At 40.8% G+C, this 20,340-nt stretch overlaps 2 protein-coding genes across 3 annotated transcripts in view; both read right to left on the bottom strand.

Annotated features, from left to right (window-relative positions):
• The window catches only part of ADAMTSL1 (ADAMTS like 1), a 943,111-nt gene that overhangs the window by 582,876 nt on the left and 339,895 nt on the right, over positions 1-20,340 (bottom strand). The gene's annotated exons all lie outside the window — the stretch shown is intronic.
• Positions 886-20,328, bottom strand: LOC142468382 (uncharacterized). The gene is made up of 5 exons (XM_075574921.1): positions 20,294-20,328; positions 17,641-17,729; positions 12,201-12,278; positions 11,125-11,835; positions 886-1,013 (listed from the first exon to the last, which is right to left on the bottom strand). The coding sequence occupies exons 1-5, from the start codon at positions 20,326-20,328 to the stop codon at positions 886-888; spliced, it is 1,041 nt and encodes a 346-aa protein (XP_075431036.1).

The following is a 20,340-nucleotide window of genomic DNA, read 5'->3' as shown; positions in this document are numbered from 1 at the left end:
GAGATCCCAAAGACGCAGGTCCATCAAAGTATGCACGATGACCGCCTGTCAAGGAAACATTTCAGGTTAAGTTGTTCATTGAGATGTCCTAAGATGAAAAATCCAAAAAGCCTTTCTTCTGAGGAGTGCAGTGTCCCGATCCACGGCCCCCTTACGTGGGCACCGGCAGGTGACATTATAGTGCTTCCTTGATTGTGTGCCAAATCACCCTTTTCTATATCATGGTTATGTCACATTTATACCTGGCATTAACAAAGCCACGCAAATTACCTTAGGTAACCATTTCCAAGTCCAAATATTCATTTCCTAAAGAAGTGCTAAAATAAAACTAGATAGTCAGCCTTACTAAGGGCAATGACATCCATAGCCGTTACCCATCGATGCTTAGGGGGCGGCCCCAGTCATTTCTACAGCGCACGCCTCGGCATGCGCTCTGCTATCAAGCCCCGCCCCCCAGTCAGGCCGGTCCCAGTCCCTACCGCTGGGGAAAGGTGCGCGACAGGTTTTCAGGCAGGCAGGGGAATTTTAAATTAACATCTGCGACGGAGGCGTGGCCACGCCCCCACTGGCGGTTCAGCCAATAAGGGCGAACCAGCCGCGGGACGTCACAGCAAACCCACAGCCACGTCCCCTCCCGTCACAAACCTTCCCTCTCCCCTCAGACCGCCTATCGCGATGTAGCGCTGTGCACGCGCCTCCCCCCCCCCCGCTGGGCGCGCGTGCCACAGTGAAGACTGGGGACTCAGCCTTAGGTGTTTGAGCTTCCTAAAATATTAATTCAGTGGAGCCTACCAAACCAACACCCTGCCCCCATTTGGTCTGGCAACCAGTAAGCCTCTGTGGGGAAGTCTTCTATCTGAGGCTGACTGTTCATGATATGCACTTCTACAGCAGCATGGGACACTTGGTCACGGCCGTCTCCCCACGTCCAAGTCCCCACTGGCGTTTGTCTGCAGGAGGACCCTCCTCTGCAGCCGTTCTGCTGCTGGATGCTCTGCTGCCGGCCGCTTCTACTATAAAAGATAAGTTTTAGGGTAGGGGGTTCAATTTAGGTGTTTGAGTGGTTAGGGTAGGGGGTTAACTTGAGTGGGTTTAGGTTAAGGAGTTAAGGTTTTTAGGAAGGGGTAGCGTTAGTATTAGGATTAACATTAGGGGTTTTTAGGATAAGGGCTTAAGGTTACTGACATACCTTAGCGATTAAGCGGCCGGCGGGGGAGGATTCCTGTGGCAAGGTCACTTGTGGCGAAAACACCAGCGGAGATTTGGTCGCAGCAAAACAGCCACGACCCAATGTCCTAGCCCGCTTCCACTGTGCTCCCTATAGAGTGAAGATCTCTGGAACCTGCATATTTAACTCCTGGGAAGCAAGGACCATGAGAATGCTGCAAATATCAGTATCTCTGACATGGCCCCCTATTTAGAATAGGAGGCATCGCTGAGTTATTTTTCCATCTTGAAACGTTACGTTACTCACAACATATATGTGAAACAAATTTCCGATAGCAATAATTGCTTAGAAAAATTATTTCAATTTTTTTTTTCTTCCCTTATTTCCTTGTCACAAATGTGTCCTTTCGTTACATTATTTACTTGTACCACTTCTTGTACCTCAATGGATGACTCCTATCCCGTACACAAAATATTTTTGTCTATATGGGTCACAAACAACTAATTAGCTACTGTATAAGCTACTTTGCACACTTTTGAATAACAGAAGTCACTAAAAATAATTAGAAAGAATGATGGTTTTGCCCCGCCTGTCTATCCCAATAATAATTCTGTAGACATTGATTGAGAATAATAAAACTCATTGCGTTCATGTACCCAACAGAGGCACAAGGTTCAAAGTATCCTATCATGGACGTGTGTAATACAAGCATATACTGTACAGGTCAATTATACAGTAGCTTTCTTCCATAGTTTAAAACAAAATGTTGCAGCACCCTCTGGTGTCATTTGTGTAGTAGTTTATTCAAATATTTCATAGCAACCTAAAGAATACAATGCATTTAAAATAGATACCACATCCAATGCATTAAATAGAGTAGTTATTCTGAATATATGCTTGGAGATAATGTACAAAAAATGACAAAAGTAGGGAGGCTTTGTGCACGTAAACATCACACCAAATGTAAAATAAGCTTCAGTTTACTGTATGGGTGTAAGGTTAAGAGGTTCTTCTTTGGATGCACCGAAAACTGCCATATAAACTAGGTGCATCAGTGTGTAAAGAAACAGCCATTCATATCGTTGGTGAAGTTAAGGAGGTTACTGATGGATAAGTCATCTCTGAAGCACTCTTTTTTTTTTTTTAACAACTCCAAACTAACATTGCAGATTCGTGGAAATTACCCATTTAGTTGCCTACATTGAAAGTCAATTCATGTTAGGTACTGTCCTCGCTATCCATCGGTCCGTTGTTCGCTGAACTGATTATCCGATGCCGGATAATGCATTCCGCGGAACGCATTATCCGGCATCGGAACAGATTGTCCGACACTCCCTGCCACAGATTAACATTGGATCCGCAATCCAACGGCCGTTTGCGGGACTGATTTGGGGTGGATAACCTAAGACCACCTGTATTTGAATCCTGAATTGAATCCTCATATTGCATACACACATGCAATACTTATAGGTAGAAATCTGGCATGAAAGTTCGACCAACTTGGCAAGTTTAATTAAAAAATTGGCAATATGTAGGGGACTATGGGCCTCATGCAGTAAGCGTTGATAAGGGAATTATCACCATTTAATAGCCAAAATTGGGTTTGAGATTCAGTAAGCGCCGATAAGTGCTTGATTTCGCCAGGTTTCGGAGCCGATTATTTTGTTATGGCCAGTCGGCTGCCGATAAGCCTGTTTTTGCCACTGATCGCCATTTTTTTAAATCGGCTGGATTCAACAAAAAAAATCAGCTTATCGGGGCTGATCGGCACTACGAAATTGAGATGTTATGGCCGATTTCTCCCGCCAACTAAAGTTGGCAGTTTGGACGGGAGAACGATCGCTAAGGCTGCCGGAACGGCACTTAGAAAAAAAAAATCTTCTGTACATCAATGGAGTCAATGGAGCGGGGACGTATAACAGTATAGTACTGTTTACGTTTCATTGCTCACAATACAAAGGGGATTTGCATTACAGTGTGGGGGCATTCCCTGCATTGTGTCACAGCTGACGTGTATTATTTGCATAACATTATACTTTTACATGTTTTCAGCATTTGCGGGTCACATTACTCATCATGTGATGATGTGGCAAGGGAAAATACTATACTCAACTCTTAAAGGAGAACCTCACATCATATCACACATTTTACTGAACTGAGCGACAATTATTTACATGATGTTACACGTCACACATGTCACACATACACCGTATATTCATGTTCCTTTACATTACACAATGCTTGTAATGTGTCACGCATCTTTAAACGTTCATGTACATCTGTCTTCTCATGTTTACATCTAGTTTTGGGTACTCCCTATTTTCATGACGTCACTTATTGGACGCTCAATCACATTGCATGTTTACATTGTAACCGTAGCATTACAAGCACTTCAACCTAACTTATACACACATGTACAGTAATTCATCATTGGGACACCTTGTAAACTCATTCTATAGCAACTATCCTCATTACAGAAATGCATGCATATGCACACGACTATTCATTGTTGGTAACATGTCACAATAACATGGCTAATTACACATGTTACACAAAACTTTTCCCACATCAATCTCAGCCTTTTTGTCTCATTACATAACTGACTCTTGCGTTCAGAAGTTTTACATGCATTGCACATGCAACTATTTATTTGCAAGCAATGTTTGTACAAAGCATCACGTCACATCATTGGCAAATATCATCATTCCCTGCAGAATACACACAACAAATACTTATAACAACAACTGCACACAGCTTGCCACACAAGTACTTTATTATGTTAATGTAACACCTTGCATTTTACTATGTCACCTGACATCATCACATACCTACTTAAAGGACGCCCATTACCTGCTCATTCACAGCTACTCATTTCAAAATGTTGAGATTGTTTAGGAGACGGAGGAACATTCTTTTCTATGACATGCTTGATGATCAAGAGAATCATATAGGGCAAGGGAGGGATACACCGAGGGACAGTGACAGGGACAGTCACGCGGATACGACAGGGACAGGCCGAGGGACAGGGAGAGGGACAGGAGATCAGAGGAGAAGACAGAGGAGACAAGTTGTGCCTCGTCCGCGTCTGTACAGGGAGAGAACCCTGTTAGATGGGATGAGTGAGGAGGAGATTGTAAGTCGCTATCGTTTGAGTTCAGCAGCAATCTTATCTCTTTATCAGGAGATAAGGGGAGATTTAGATTTTTTCACAGCCAGAGGTCGTGCAGTCCCTGGGCTTGTTAAAATGCTGTGCTCATTACATTATCTTGCTTCCGCGTCATACCAGACAACTGTGGGCATAGTGGGCGGGGTCTCGCAATCTACATTCTCGCGGGCCTTGACTCAGTTTCTCTATGCACTCAATAGACGCGCTAGGAATTATATTCATTTTCCTACAGAGGCGACAGAGTGGCTGGAAGTCAGGACTGGCTTTTATAATATAGCAGGGATACCATCTGTGCTGGGTGCAATCGATTGCACACATGTTGCTTTGATTGCACCTAGTCAGAGTGAGCATGTGTACCGCAATCGTAAGCACTACCATTCACTCAATGTACAGGTGGTATGTGATGCCACGATGAGGATAATGCATGTGGTACCCAAATTCCCTGGTTCCAGTCACGATTCCTCTATCCTGAGGAACTCTTCAGTCTTCCATGCGTTCGAAGAGGGACATTTTGAACATGGTTGGCTGCTGGGTGAGTACACATTTACATGTTATAACAAAAAACACATTTTTATTTAGGAATGTTGGCATTGTACCATTTGATCACTAATGTCAGCTTATGTGTGCTCCATATATTATAGGTGACTCAGGATACGGAATTAGGCCGTGGCTCTTGACTCCGGTGCTAAACCCTCAAACTGAAGCAGAGGAGAGGTACAATGCAGCCCATATATCTACAAGATCTGTTATAGAGAGGACATTTGGCCTACTCAAGACCAGATTTAGGTGTCTGGACAGAACTGGTGGGGCTCTTCTATACAAGCCTCAAAAAGTGTCTGATATTATCCTTGCCTGTTGCATTTTGCACAATGTTGCACTCAGGCACAATGTACAATCAGACCTAGCTGAGCCTTTGGTAGACGAGCATCCCACCCATGTAGCTGCTGAAAATGAACAAACAGCCAGTGGTGGCCAGACACGCCAGAATCTCATCAATTCATTTTTTTCTTGTAAGTAAAAACAGATATGTTCCAAGTTCTACTTTTATAGTTAAATTATGTTATCTTAACAATAATGTTTTTTTATATAAACTTCTGTTAGGACACAGATGAATATGGGTTGCACACCTTTCTTTTCTCTGCTGTGTGCACAAAGGGATGTGGCACCGGTATGTTATTGTTGCACAGGTTATATAATCCCTCTTCAATTGTACTTTAGTTGTGTGTATGTGAATACAACTGGGGTAACAAAGCACTAATATTTTAGCATTGTGTTGTTCCTTATGCTAAGACAATACACATATTATGCCCATACTCATTCATGCTTCTAGTATGCTTACATACAATGTTATTGGTGCAGTGTAACATGTACATCCATATGATGTGTACACCAGGCTGATTTACATTTTGAATTTGATTAAATATACATGGTGTTGCACATTTAACACCAAATACACACTTTGCTGTGTTGTTTACGGTACTGAAGATGGCATGTCAATGTTTGCAATTTATATATTGTTCCTTTGCATTATAGGTATATCTCCAGTATGACTGATCATGGTATGTATATTTGCTGACATCTCTCATAAGATGTGCCTACCTCAATCTTCCTATAATTATTTGAAGTAAAAACCCAACATATTGGTTTAAAGCCAAATGTAACATACATGTACTTTCTGTATCATGTATATGCATTTAGCTACTCTTGAGCTTTCATGTGCATTGTATTAGAAAATGATTACTCCCATTTCATCACATTTTATGTATGTTTCCTTATAAATTCCATTCATGTAATATAGAGGTGTTTGGAGAAAAGGGGATAACTGTACTTATTTGTTTACTTACGGGAGCTCATTCATCACGGATGAAATTGACTGATCATAACACTCCATGCATGAATGCCTGTAATCACAACAATGCGTACTACATCTTATATTTAGCAAAGTTGGTGTTTTTTTAATGCTAGGAATTAATAGTCAACATTAATTAAAATTTGTGACATGTGTATGTATAAGTCACACGTGTGTGGATGTGTCCTACATGTACCAAGTGTAAAACTGTTAACAGAAAACACTATTTTGTTGCAAATGTTACTGTCATTTAGCATTTCTAATTTACCTATATGACAATGTTGGTAATATTTTTGCAATATAAATCACGTCACTTCATCATTATCATGATGATAATTATCAAGTATTCTCACAATTGTAACGTCAATCACGTGCACATTAGCATAGACACACTTTTTAAGACAACTGTTTGTGTCTGTATCAATTTGTGCAGGATCCATGTATAACACCGACAAATGATAACACCAGCTTTATTATGGTAGCTTATATCATCATATTGACTATACGATGTATTTTTAGAAAGTTTAATAAACACAGTAAACTATAGTTAGTTATGTTAATGAAATATACACAGAAACGTACTTCATTACATGATGTTGATGTCATATTCAGAACATCATGCATTGTAGGGGACCACAACATCTGGCCAATAACATTAATTGCTACAGTCCCAAACCATTTTATCAACATACCCATGTAACAAGAGATTTTTAACAATAAAGGGCTAGTTGGTTATAAGTGTCCTTTACATTGGGAGAAGGAGTGGCTCAGTGAGTAAAGACACACACTGGCACTGAGAGTTTGAAGCAGGGGAGTCTGGTTCAATTCCCGGTGTCGGCTCCTTGTGATCTTGGCCAAAGCACTTTATCTCCCTGTGCCTCAGGCGGCCAAAAATAAATTGTAAGTTCCACGGGCCAGGGACCTGAGCCTGAAAAATGTGTCTGTAAAGCGCTGTGAACAACTAGTAGCGCTATACATGAACATGCTCATATTATAATTATTATTATTATTATTATTATTATTGTTACATAGTTTTGACAGTCATACGTTCCATTACACAATAGAATACACAGATGTGTTAGCAGAGTGGGAATGGTTGTTATATATAAAACACACCATGCCATAAAATGATAGTAGTCATTAAAGAACACTCAATAAAAATTCATGAGGCACTATTTTGCAACATCATTATGTTAATTAAGTGCTTATGCAATATAGGCATACGTGTATCACATTTTTAATTGTTTGTTAATAAGCGCTGCAAGCAATATAAAATTAGTTCCATATGTAGTATAGTAGTCGGTGGCTCCTCCTCACAATCATCTCATATAAAGGTAGACTCTTCTGAAATCATACATTGATCCGATTGTATCTTCCCCGACATCTCTGAAATACAGCAAACACATGATGGTCAAAGATGGCACCTTACTATATATGTATCCGTGACAACGCGTTACACAGCTCTATATGATTGTGTACATACACACGTCACTCACTTATATGTTAGAAGTACAAGTGTACATCAGTATGTAATGTTTCTTTAAATTTGTAGCAGGCATAACTATGTATATGATGTGAACGTTGCCTGTATACTGAAAAATGTGCGCGCACATCTTAGTGTGCGCACGCACTTCACGCTTGGCTGCACTAACTGTTTGCGCATGCGCAAAACAAAGCGTACGTTGTGCGTTCAATACAGCTTGAAAATATGATTAAACATAAAATCTTTATTTCAAATACAATGAATACGAAACTACATTCGTTCTAAACGAGTACATCTGTATTCTTTTTAAACAGACGTGTTTGGACAGAAAGGACGGCCGATAACACAATGCGCAAATGCAATACGTGTGACGTCATGTTAAACCAGCGTGAAACGCACGCTAACACTCCTCCCACTCAATTAACATTCGGCTAACGCCCAGTTGACGCCTACAAACACTGAGCCGCACACATGACACACTGCAGTTACCGTTACTATAACAAAACATGACAGCCAATAGGCTTTGAGGCGCGCACGTCGCTTGGGGGCGGGACTTACATCCGTAATCCTTTTTAAGGACGCCTTGGGCCATGACAAGGGTCCCACGTCATACGTGGTGGACCCGCTTTTAAATGTTGTAGATGTAGCATGATAACAAAACAGGTATGTGTTAGAGTTATGGTAAAATGTTGCTAATATGTTTAAAGTGATAGGAAAGTACGTATATTTATTCCGTCAGCAATGTGTACTACTCTTTCAGGTTCTACTATATTGTATTCGGAAACAATTTGTTTGTGATCGCTACATGTTATGCAGTCTGCTATGTTACGCTGTATCCACGCATTGAAAGGGAAAATGGTGGTTAGAAAAAAAAAAAAATTTAAACGCAGAGTCAACTCATAACGGTTGTTATATTTACCATTCTTCTAGAATTAACTCTTCGTCTGGCTGCAACTGGTCGCTCCAGAAATGCAAGGCTTTTTCATCCACGCTTGACCCACCCGCTGAATCCAGTATGACACACATCTCCTCCATGAAGCGCTCATAGGAATCGCCACTGCTTTCTTCAAACAATTGGTCGGGAGGTATGTTCATTTCTTCGGGTACCCATTCCAATGCATTTTCAGCTGAAAGGCTTGGTACATAATCATAGTAGTTATGTTCTTGTACAATGTGGGTTTCAGGAATGGAGGGTGCAGATATTGCAGCAGGTATCGATTCACACGGAACAGTAGTAGCGGATCCATTGCTATTGGCATTAGGAATAAATATGCCTTTAACCACAATATATGTGCCTTCTTTCACGGTGAAATGTTTTTCTTTGGCAATCTTCCAGAAACCATAGTTGTGTTCTAGCTTATCCTGCACACGTTCAAAAAAGTCATTAGTTGATAAAGTGAATCTTATTGAGGAATTAAAATTGCGCGCATGCCGACGGTTTTGGTAATAAGGATATTTTGCTCGAATCAAATCATAGATTTGGCGTGTGCTTGCTTGGTGTCCGCAAGTTGATAAAATTGCTTCTGATACCATGTATTTATAACCTAAATTCGGATTCATAATTGTCACCAATTCATCAGCCATTGCAGAGTAGCACAAAAGATGTGTGCAGGTATCTGTTCTTTGCTCATCAAAATGAAACTGCTCAATGGCTAACAAATTGCTGTGTTTCCTTTTCAAGGTCAACAAAAGTATAAACTGTAACTCCTTATTTCAAACGCCAATTGGATTTCTAGTTTTAATTGCTTGAACATTTGTGGATTGTGATAGCCGCATGTGGGACAAACATGTATCCTTTTTTTATCTCGTTTCTGAAAACATTACTACACTTTTCATTCAGTAACATTGAGTTTTCTTGCAAAATAACAAAGAGCACTGTGTGAAAATAGTGCTTAGACAGCCATATCAGTAAATACACACACCTGCAAAATGAAATATTTTTTTCCCACATACATTTCTGTGTGTATTTGAAAGTCTGGTTAAGTCCCTGTCTGCATGAGTTTAAATACGTGTGTATCTATATATATATATAAATATATCTATCTCATAAATATATATATATATATAAAGTGTATATTGTACTATATGTATATTGTGTGTATGTGTATGTGTATATATATATATATATATATATATATATATATATATATTATATATATAAAAAATTAATTATTTTTTTTTTTTTTTTTTTAAATATTGCTGGAGTACACACAACATATTGATGGCAGTAAGTAGGCCTTGTATGAAACCTATTTAAATGGTGATAAACATGAGTGAATTAAGTAATAAACATTTGTTTGCGCCCAATAATGTTAGAGGCTCACACTTAGTATAGTTCTCAAACATTAGGCCTGTATTATTTAAATACTGTGTTTTCACAAGGAAGCATGAAGTGTATGTTTTTTGTAAATACATCTATACCAGTTTAGATAGTACTATATATACATACACACACACACACACACAGCGTGTGTGTGTGTGTGCATATATGCATACATACTACATATATATTAGTATAAATTCAGAGATGTTCTTGAAACAAGAACACATAAATGATTAAAGGACAACATTACAATGGCCAGCAAAGGTAAGTAATATTTAACACAAAATCCTGCTGTACACGTACAAGAAAGATGTTTGCAGTTAAATAGGTACTTTTATAATTGCATGTGAATAATATGCAGATGCAATGATTACATCAAGTAACACACCCAAATGCAATGTTTTGCTGCAAAGTCAATGGCAGCTTCTCTAAACTTAGCAACTGGCTCCTGGTGGACCATTACTGAACAGACGATTAAAACATAATTATTTATAACACTATTCACTAATTAGGAGTGTTAACATTTCCAAAACTTCACGTGTACAAGAACATATTTGAAAGTTTGGAAACAACACACTCTTCAGCATACATACAATATTAATTAGATAATCTGAAATCAACAAAACAAGGCCAAAGACATATTTTGTGAATTAGAACATTTATTTTTTTTGTTCCTTTTGAGACCGAGTAACAGGCCTGCTTGTTGTCTCTTGAATTTTGCTTTTTCGTTTGCCACCAACTTTAGCTACAACAGAGCCACTTTGAGTGGCCTCTGGCACTTCTCGGGCAGGGCTTGTGGCCAGTGACTCACCTACAGGGCTTTTGGGCAGTGATTCACCTACAGGGCTTTTGGGCAGTGATTCACCTACAGGGCTTTTGGGCAGTGATTCCCCTACAGGGCTTGTGGCCAGTGACTCACCTACAGGGCTTTTGGGCAGTGATTCACCTACAGGGCTTTTGGGCAGTGATTCACCTACAGGGCTTTTGGGCAGTGATTCCCCTACAGGGCTTGTGGCCAGTGACTCACCTACAGGGCTTTTGGGCAGTGATTCACCTACAGGGCTTTTGGCCAGTGATTCACCTACAGGGCTTTTGGGCAGTGATTCCCCTACAGGGCTTGTGGCCAGTGACTCACCGACAGGGCTTGTGCCCACTGACACATGTGAGCAAGTTGGTAGACACTGCACAAGTGATGGTTGGTCTGTTTCATGTGTGTCTTTTGATGTTTTTGACCCAAAACTGGTCAGTAGTAACTGCTTGTATTTTGTTTTTGTGGGCTCCTTTGTAGGTGTCAGCTGCTGATTTTGTACAGATGGCAGCGGTAGTATGTCGTCAGGAACCTGCACAGCAATGTCTGCTACTTGACCGGTAACATTTGGACCTGGTGAATGAAGATCAGAAGCATGTGGTGAAAACTGACCAGCATGAACAGATCCTGCCTGTGAGCTGTTCAAATTGAATTGTGCTACATTCGTCATTCTCAAGTAATTAGCTTGTGTTTGCTGAACTACTAATGCTTCGAATGAGGTGTTGATTTTTTGCAACTGTTTCGGCACTTCAATGAAGACTCTGTGGAGATGTGCCAATTGTGAAACTGTTTCTTCCTGCAGTGCAATCATCCTTTCCAGCACTGTCATGAGGTCAGAATGGCGACGATTTTCTGCTTCCACAATTTTTCCCTCAGAAGCTACAATTGCATCGTATGTCGTATTTGCTGGACGATTTGGCGGTAAAACAGTTTCAATTGGAACGTCTTCATGGTCACTTGCTTCTATTTGTGTGTCTATGGCGGTGGCGTCATCATCATCATCATCATCATCATCATCATAATCCTCTTCATCATGTTCTACAAATAAATGTACACATTATTAAATGTCATGTTAATCTCTGCTGTGTTACTATGTAATTCTACTGTGTCATAAGTAACAACTAACATGTTTCCATACGTTTTATAACCTCACATTAAAAACTACCTTGACTTAAGAATAATGTTTGGACTCAGTATGAAATATGAATGAATGAAAACTTGCTCTAAACTCACAACTCCTACATGATAGTTAACATCACTAACACAATACATGTTGCCTTACACTTCATTTTCACATACACTAAGTAATCCTATTTAAAGAAGATGTGCAAAACAAATAATGAACATGACAACATAACATATAGAAAAGCACATATTATATGGCCACCAACTGATACACTCACCTTCTAGGTGTGTTGAGCTGGCTGACCCAGGTGAAGACACTTGTTCCGTCTCAGGTGACACATGTCCTCCAGGGGCAACTATATTTAACAATAACATTAGTTTTACAATTACATGTGTAAATATTGAACAAACAGTTATTGTATGTTCTGTATTTATGAGTACCTAACAGCATCAGTGCCTTTACCCAAAATGTGTGTGTGAAAGTGAACATAAATAGTTGTAATAACAATGTACATGCCTGTGTACTTAGAACTTTTGAGTTCCCTAACATACAACATACTATGGTTCTGCAGTAATGCGTGAGGATAAATAGATTAAATTTGTACATAAAAATCATATGTTGTGTAGTGATATCAGTATCATAATGTACATAACTATCATGAGATGACCATTCACAGTGGTTATCATGAAGGTGGTCATATTGCAAAAAGTGTTGTTTTTGGTAGAGGATATGTGTGGTACATTAATATAAGATGTGGCACACCTGAATGTGGCTGTGACTCAACAAGACAAGACATGCAGTGTGTGATAATGTGTCGTTGATAGTAGTTCAACTATAGATATGAGTGAACTAATGTGTGACGTACGCTTTGATAAGTAATGAGTTGTTGGGGCATTTAGTAGCTAAAGTGAAGCTTTCAAATGAGTGTGATTAACTTCAGTTGTGCTAGTCAGGTTGTAAGAACGGTATTCCCTTCCCCAAAAAGCCTAATGAGCCACACCTTTCAATTACTTGAAACAGGTGAAAATGGTGTGAACTAAGTTGACCCTAAAATGAGGCTGTAATTAGTGTGTGTGCTGAACCCCACCCCCTCTGTTGAAGTGTATGCTGTGATGAGATATTAATTGCAGCTGCTTTAACACAATGGTAGATGAGCTAAATAGTCGTGTGCAGTTTTTAAGTTATGAAAACAATGACATAACATATGATACGTGTGCCTCATTATGCTGTCTGTATATGACTTAAATCAAAAATGGACCTTTTCATTAACATCTATAGATGTGTTAGTGCAAGTGATGTTTGTAGGCCGTTGCATGCAATATATTTGATGCATGCTTAAAATAGGCAGTAATGTCATGTTTGTCGGAGTAAAATAAATAAAATACACAATAATATTCTACATATTTATGTTCTGTACCTGTAGCTAGTAATAATTTCTCATTAACATGTGTTACACATGTGTACTACCCTGTTGTTCCCCATCTTCGCCCACCATCAATTGATTCCACTGCAGCAATGCATTTTGGGAATTCACATGTAAATGAGCACGCAATGGCACGTGCTATATTAGTTAGTGCTTTTAGTAGGACTACAACATATATGTCTATTTAGATATATATATATATATACAGAATCAGACATATACATATATAGATGCAGGTATGCTTATATTGTGAAGACAGTATAAAAAGCAGTGTAAATATGCAAAATAACTGTAAGCAACGACACGCCTAGTACATTAATATTTCTCACCTGGTGGAAATTGTGAGGGATAAATTCCAATATCACGGTCACCAGGTAAGCCTTCCACGACGACGGGAAGTAATTTTGCCCGAAGCAGCTCCTCCAATGGACTTAATATGAGACGTTGTGGTGTGGGCCCACCTCCAGTGCCAGTAGCATGCACGCGTTGGTGTTGTATTTTCTTTTTCAATTTGGACCTAATATCATCAAATCTCTTGTGACAATTCCGCTTGTCCCTCACATGATTCCCACACGCATTGACACCAATGACTATTGTGTCCCACATTTCTTTTCTGCTTGCTGAACTTGTCCGCCCTTGAAAAACATATAAAATATATGAGGTTAATTAATAATAATAGAAGCACCAGTTTCCTACACTGCTAGCTGTTCCAAGAGATAGCAAACATGCTGTTTTAGGTGTAATATGTGAAGCACATGAGCATTCACTACTAAACCTATACATGTAAGCAAGCTTGCATTCATATTGTATGCAGTTATGGCAAATTGACCGCCTGTGTTTAGTTGTCCTTGTAACGCATGATAAAAAGCTGTGTTTCCAGACTAATTAACATAGAAAGATATTGTGAACCCATATTTGCATATGAACAAAACTCAGATGACCTAGGATCACATGTATTTGATTAATAAATGTAAAGGTACACTTACCTAGTAAATGTCCATATATACTGTCATAGTGCTCCAGAATGCCAGTGACAAGAGCTGTATTTTCCTGGTCATTGAAGCGAGGATTACGTGGCTTCTCCACACGTTTCTTCCGAGCAGGTTTAGGGTCAGAGCTTGGCTGGTGCTGACTGGACTCTCCTTCTTCCAATGGAAGAGCCTCCAAAAGCTGCCCACCAGCAAGCACGCCACCACCATCCACCCCATCAGCAACTGCGCCACCAGCAGCACTCCCAGCACCAGCACTCCCACTCCTAGCACCAGCACTCCCACTCCTAGCACCAGCACTCCCAGCAACAGCACTCCCACTCCCAGCACCAGCACTCCCACTCCCAGCAACAGCACTCCCACTCCCAGCAACACCACTCGCAGCACCAGCACTCCCACTCCCTGCAACACCACTCTCACTCTCAGCAACATCACTCCCCTGAACAGTACGTTCACTCCGACGCGTACTCGCACGAGTAGCACTCCCACTCCCACCAGCATCACTCTTCCCACGCTTTGCGGGCATACTTCCAGCACTCACAAAAAACAGACAAGAAATGTACAGCCAATCACACGAAACACTTCCACATATAAAACAAGACAAAGATGTAAACAAAACAACAATGGACAAAGCTCACCCAATACACAACAAGTCTCTCAGTCAATATGCAAATGTTCAAACACCAGCTCTGTGCGTCTCTCTCTCTCTCACTCCCAACAACACAGAGAATGATTAGCAGTACACGTTGCCTTTAAATATGGCGCGCAATCCAAAACATGCTTGTTTCGCCTGATTCAGCAAGATTTGTGATTGGGCAACCTAACAGCACCGCGCCACGCACGCCGATACACCTGTGTGTGATCGGCTAATCATCGTGAGAGTGGGCGGATTTGTTTTCGGGTTGATTTTGAATGTATTCGGCACTTACTGCATACGGAGAGGAAAAATCGCCAATAACATGACTAATCGGTAAGATTGCCGATTTCACATAATCGACGCTTACTGCATGAGGCCCTATATCCCCTGATTTAACCCTAGCATGCCAGAGCGGGCATAACACCAGCCCCTGCGGCTCATGCAATCACATGCTCGCGGTGTAACTATTGATGTGACCAGAAGAGGGAGTCCTTCTCCATTCCTGCTGTGGCCAGATTGTGTTCAGTAAATTTAACAAGGAGGGAAAGTCTCTGTATGTTGCACTCAGATGTCATGTGGAAGTGGTGATAAGGATGTAAAAACTTTTAATACATAAGACTAAAATATAATCAAATTGTAGAACATAATCTTGGCAGTGAATAATTATATAGTGATGCAAACCAAATTAAAAATGTGTACATAACCAAGGACTAAAGTTAAAAAGTATAATGTGTGTGTGTGTGTGTGTGTGTGTGTGTGTGTGTGTGTGTGTGTGTGTGTGTGTGTGTGTGTGTGTGTGTGTGTGTGTGTGTGTGTGTGTGTGTGTGTTCAGTGGTATAATGACACCAATAATATACCAGTATTAAATGATAAAGAATAAGGATAATATCCACTGGTATTATACTATACTGATTAATAAGACCAAACTATATAGGGTCAAAATTAGGCTAAACAAACCAAATAGTAGATGGAATATTATCTATGCTCTATTGATGTTTAATAAATAGGGTCTTAGAATTGGTTAAAGATCTTGATGGTATTGATATATACCCCTAATGTCAGACAAAGGGTTAACAAATTGGCCACTAGAATTAGCAGTGGTTAAATAATGGACTGCTAATAAAATGATCCATCCAGGAAAAGATTGTGTTCAGTGCTCAATATTTCTCAAGGACCAGCGCGGCTCAGCGATTTAGGAATAAGGGAAATGGGGGGAGGGAGGTTGCTGCTTTAAGTAAAAAGACAAAAAAAAACATTAATAGAGTGATTGCTGCTTTAAATAAAAAAAGACATTTCAAGAATTCCAAAAGCATGAAATACTGAGAGAGCAAATGTCTCACTGAAAGTACATACTACCTAGCCTCATTTAAGCAGGCTCACTGTTACTCTAAGCATACCGCATTGCCTCCATTACAACCCTTAACAGGTCCTGCTCAGAGATCTCATCTGTCTTGGCTCAGGCAATTATCTGCCCATTACTGCCATCTGCTACATAAATGTATTCCCGGTTTTACTTACTTTTTGCTGCTCACCAGCAGTTTTACTATGTCTATTATAGAATTACCCCTCTCGTTTTACTGTGTTATACACTAATAAAATAGTTTCTTTTAATTTTACAATTATCCACCCTCTGAAAGAGTTTGGGGGCATTTGCTTCTTGGTAATGAATCAAGCGCATACCTTCCATCCAAGTGCTAGCCAGCAGTACTATTCCACACTATGTACACTCTACTATTATGGAGTGCTATGAATTATCAGATTGCCAATATTTAGGTGTGCTTAGTGCATTACATTTGGGGATCCACGGTGTCTCACCCCCATCTGGAGGCTCAGACATTTGCTCTCTGTTTATCCTCCCCTAGTGCAACCACCCTACAATTTACTATTCGGGAGTGCGGATATCCTCTTTGTTGCTATCTGTCCAATGAAATACTAACTGCACTGTAACAAAAAATTGGCAATTGGGAAGACATTGCCTTGATAATGGTACACAATGACATGCTTGCTGTAGATGTAGTGGGGTAAAAGGTTTTGGATAATTAATAGAACATTGGTTAACTAGGTGGGACAAATGGCTTTATCTGTCATCAATTTCAATTTCTCTTTTACACAGTGACAGGTGAATTTAAATGTCAGCTCCTGTAACAATTGCAATTACTCATTCAACCACAGAGTTTGACAACATAAATGTACACATACTGTACTGTACCAGTCTAGCTCCAAGGACATATATGTTAGCTATGGGGGTCAGGATAGCCATTTTGGTGGGTTTTCAGACATCCCCGTAAGCTCATTCATATTATAGCCTTACATGGAAGCATTATTTGACCGGATATTACATCATTATATTGGAGCGATATAAAACATTATTCTTCCAGGATGACAAAGATTGGACATTTTTCTACAATGCAAAGATATTGATATTTCATAGTTTGTGCCACCAACTTATTTTTGCATGCGCTAGAGCCCTGATTTAGGGGGTTGTTCCTCCTTTTTTTCTTCTGTACTGTTTAGTAACTTACACATTAAAATAATTATACAATAATTAAAAATATTTAAAAAAATGAAAATAGGCAAAGTTACAGATGTAGTAAGACTTACTGCCATTGTGACGAGTGATGTCACAGTAGGGAGATAAGAGCATATATATAGATGAAGTAAAACTTACTGCCATTGTGACAGCGAGAAGACATCTGCATGAACACTGTGTTGCCCACGCCTCGTACATGACTGAGCCGCGACTCGTCTGCAGCTCGGCTGCGCTCAGCACGAATTATTATTATTTGTGCGGTAATTTAAGTGATTGCAGTTCAGTACGTGTGGCCTATAGGTGGCGCACTGAATATCTTTGCCTATGATACTCAGCAGCCGTAAGGGAGCCGCAGATTACAAATGCAGATTGTAAATGCCGTGGATTTACACTCGAGAATAGTAAGTCTTGCTACATCTGTACATATGTTAACAAAGTGAAGGGATAGAGAGAGAACCCTGTATAGCACTCAGGTTCACGCTCTGATGATAGATGAGTGATTTAAAACATAAACTTTATTAATAGCATATATTAAAATAGTGGGTGTTGGAACAACGTGCTGGAGATAGGTTGATCCTGAATAATAGTAGCCGTGTTGGCTCCGGATCAGATAATATCTTATATACCAGATATAACTATATTGGAACACTGGTAACAAAACGACACAGAGATCCTGATGTGGACCTTTGTGATAGGTGTGGGTTCCTGGGTGTGCTAATAAAGGTACTGAAGTAACATATCACACACTGGCATAGTCTGCGTACTTCCTTTATTGAGGTGGTAAGTATGATATATATATATATGCTGGTAGACGCTGGGAACGAATATAGTATGATTCTCAGCAGTCGTGAGTGCAGTCAGCTAATTAACCACTCTATATATATGGGTGTCTCCAGCCAAGTGTCAAACTGACCTAAGGTAACCTTCTATTGTATATACTGCAGGGTAGGTGCCCTGCACTAACCTCTAGGGCTGTGTATAGACTGTAAGCAGGTTGAGGTTATAGAGACTTATGTGAGGGAGGCACTGTGGCTGGATAGTAAGTAATCATAATCCCATAGCAGAGGGTGAGCTGAGGGTAAGCACCAATAGTGACCCTTAAAGTGCTGCTGTCTAGAATATCCCTGACAGCAGCGCAGCTATGGTGTTGCTGGGGGTCACTATATCAGTACTTCAAGGGATATTAGCACTCTCCAAAAAGAACACCACACAGAGGAGAATTGCAATGACCATCGGGGCACTGCTAGTCTGTATATCCTGCACGAGCAGGCTGCCGCATGAACTCGCGGTTAGAGTTTCATAATGCGGATGCAGTCACAAGCCTGCGCGTGCACGTGGGAGAAGGGAGCCGAGCTTGAGAAAGCCCCTCGCGAAACGCGTGCGTCGGCTCCCTTCTCCCACGTGCACGCGCAGGCTTGTGACTGCATCCGCATTATGAAACTCTAACCGCGAGTTCATGCGGCAGCCTGCTCGTGCAGGATATACAGACTAGCAGTGCCCCGATGGTCATTGCAATTCTCCTCTGTGTGGTGTTCTTTTTGGAGAGTGCTAATATCCCTTGAAGTGCTGAGAATCATACTATATTCGTTCCCAGCGTCTACCAGCATATATATATATATCATACTTACCACCTTAATAAAGGAAGTACGCAGACTATGCCAGTGTGTGATATGTTACTTCAGTACCTTTATTAGCACACCCAGGAACCCACACCTATCACAAAGGTCCACATCAGGATCTCTGTGTCGTTTTGTTACCAGTGTTCCAATATAGTTATATCTGGTATTTAAGATATTATCTGATCCGGAGCCAACACGGCTACTATTATTCAGGATCAACCTATCTCCAGCACGTTGTTCCAACATCCACTATTTTAATATATGCTATTAATACAGTTTATGTTTTAAATCACTCTACTATCATCAGAGCGTGAACCTGAGTGCTATACAGGGTTCTCTCTCTATCCCTTCACTACTGTATGTACACCCTAAGCACCGTTCATCACCCTATCTTATTAGTGTGGCTGCAGCAGGGGCCCCCTACTATCCTAACATATGTTAACAAAGAAAGAACACATTACAAATATTGTATTATTGAATAATTAATATATACATACACTCATACATGCATATACACAAAGGCATAGCCATAGCCCGGGGGTCTGCGCTCTTGAGGGGCCCGCTCTCCCCCCCTGTCGGTGGCTCATTTGTCTCTCTTCAGATAGAGACAGGCTTGGGCGGGTAGGAGGAGAGCGGAGGATGCTGCCTGCAGAGTGTGGAGCTGATCATGAAACAGCTGGAGGGAGGAGGTGAGAAGGGCTCTCTTCCTGCTTAACCACTTCCGGGCAGCAGGTGGCATTGCAGAGCACTCCATAGCTTCTCCTCCCTGCATCTCCCGGTTCTGTGTGTCTGTTGGTAAATGACTGTGTATGTCTGTGTTGGTAAGTGTGTGTGTGTGTCTGTGTTGGTAAGTGTGTGTGTGTGTCTGTGTTGGTAAGTGTGTGCAGATGATAAGGAGGAGGGGGAGAGATGATGCTGCTGATGATGATAATGACAAGGAGGAATGGGGAGAAATGAGGGATGATGAGATGGAGCAGGGGAGCACAATCTTTTTCTCCTGCGTCTCCCTGCTGGCTGTCCCGCAATCTGCGCCCCCCCCCCCTTACCTTGGTTCTGGGCGTCATTACGTCACTTTGCGGGGGGTGCTGGGTTTACAAAGGCCCCACGTACTTCCTGAAGGCATTTCAATGAAATGCCGGGGAAGTGGCGAAGGCCTATGTAACTTCACTTACCTTGGCTCAGACTGCTTCTGGAGATGCATCGTCATGGCAACACGGAC

Source organism: Ascaphus truei, chromosome 1 (genome assembly GCF_040206685.1).
Source record: "Ascaphus truei isolate aAscTru1 chromosome 1, aAscTru1.hap1, whole genome shotgun sequence".
In the NCBI taxonomy this organism is placed as follows: Eukaryota; Metazoa; Chordata; class Amphibia; order Anura; family Ascaphidae; genus Ascaphus; species Ascaphus truei.
Note: the sequence above shows the minus strand (reverse complement) of the source record. Positions and strands in the feature narration are given on the sequence as shown.

Coding starts and splice junctions, on each gene's coding strand:
- LOC142468382 (XM_075574921.1), bottom strand. CDS start 20,328: ATGACGATGCATCTCCAGAAGCAGTCTGAGCCAAG. Junction 17,730..20,293: donor CAGAAGCAGTCTGAGCCAAG/GTAAGTGAAGTT, acceptor TGCTGAGCGCAG/CCGAGCTGCAGACGAGTCGC. Junction 1,014..11,124: donor AGTGGGCACAAGCCCTGTCG/GTGAGTCACTGG, acceptor TATCTTTTATAG/TAGAAGCGGCCGGCAGCAGA.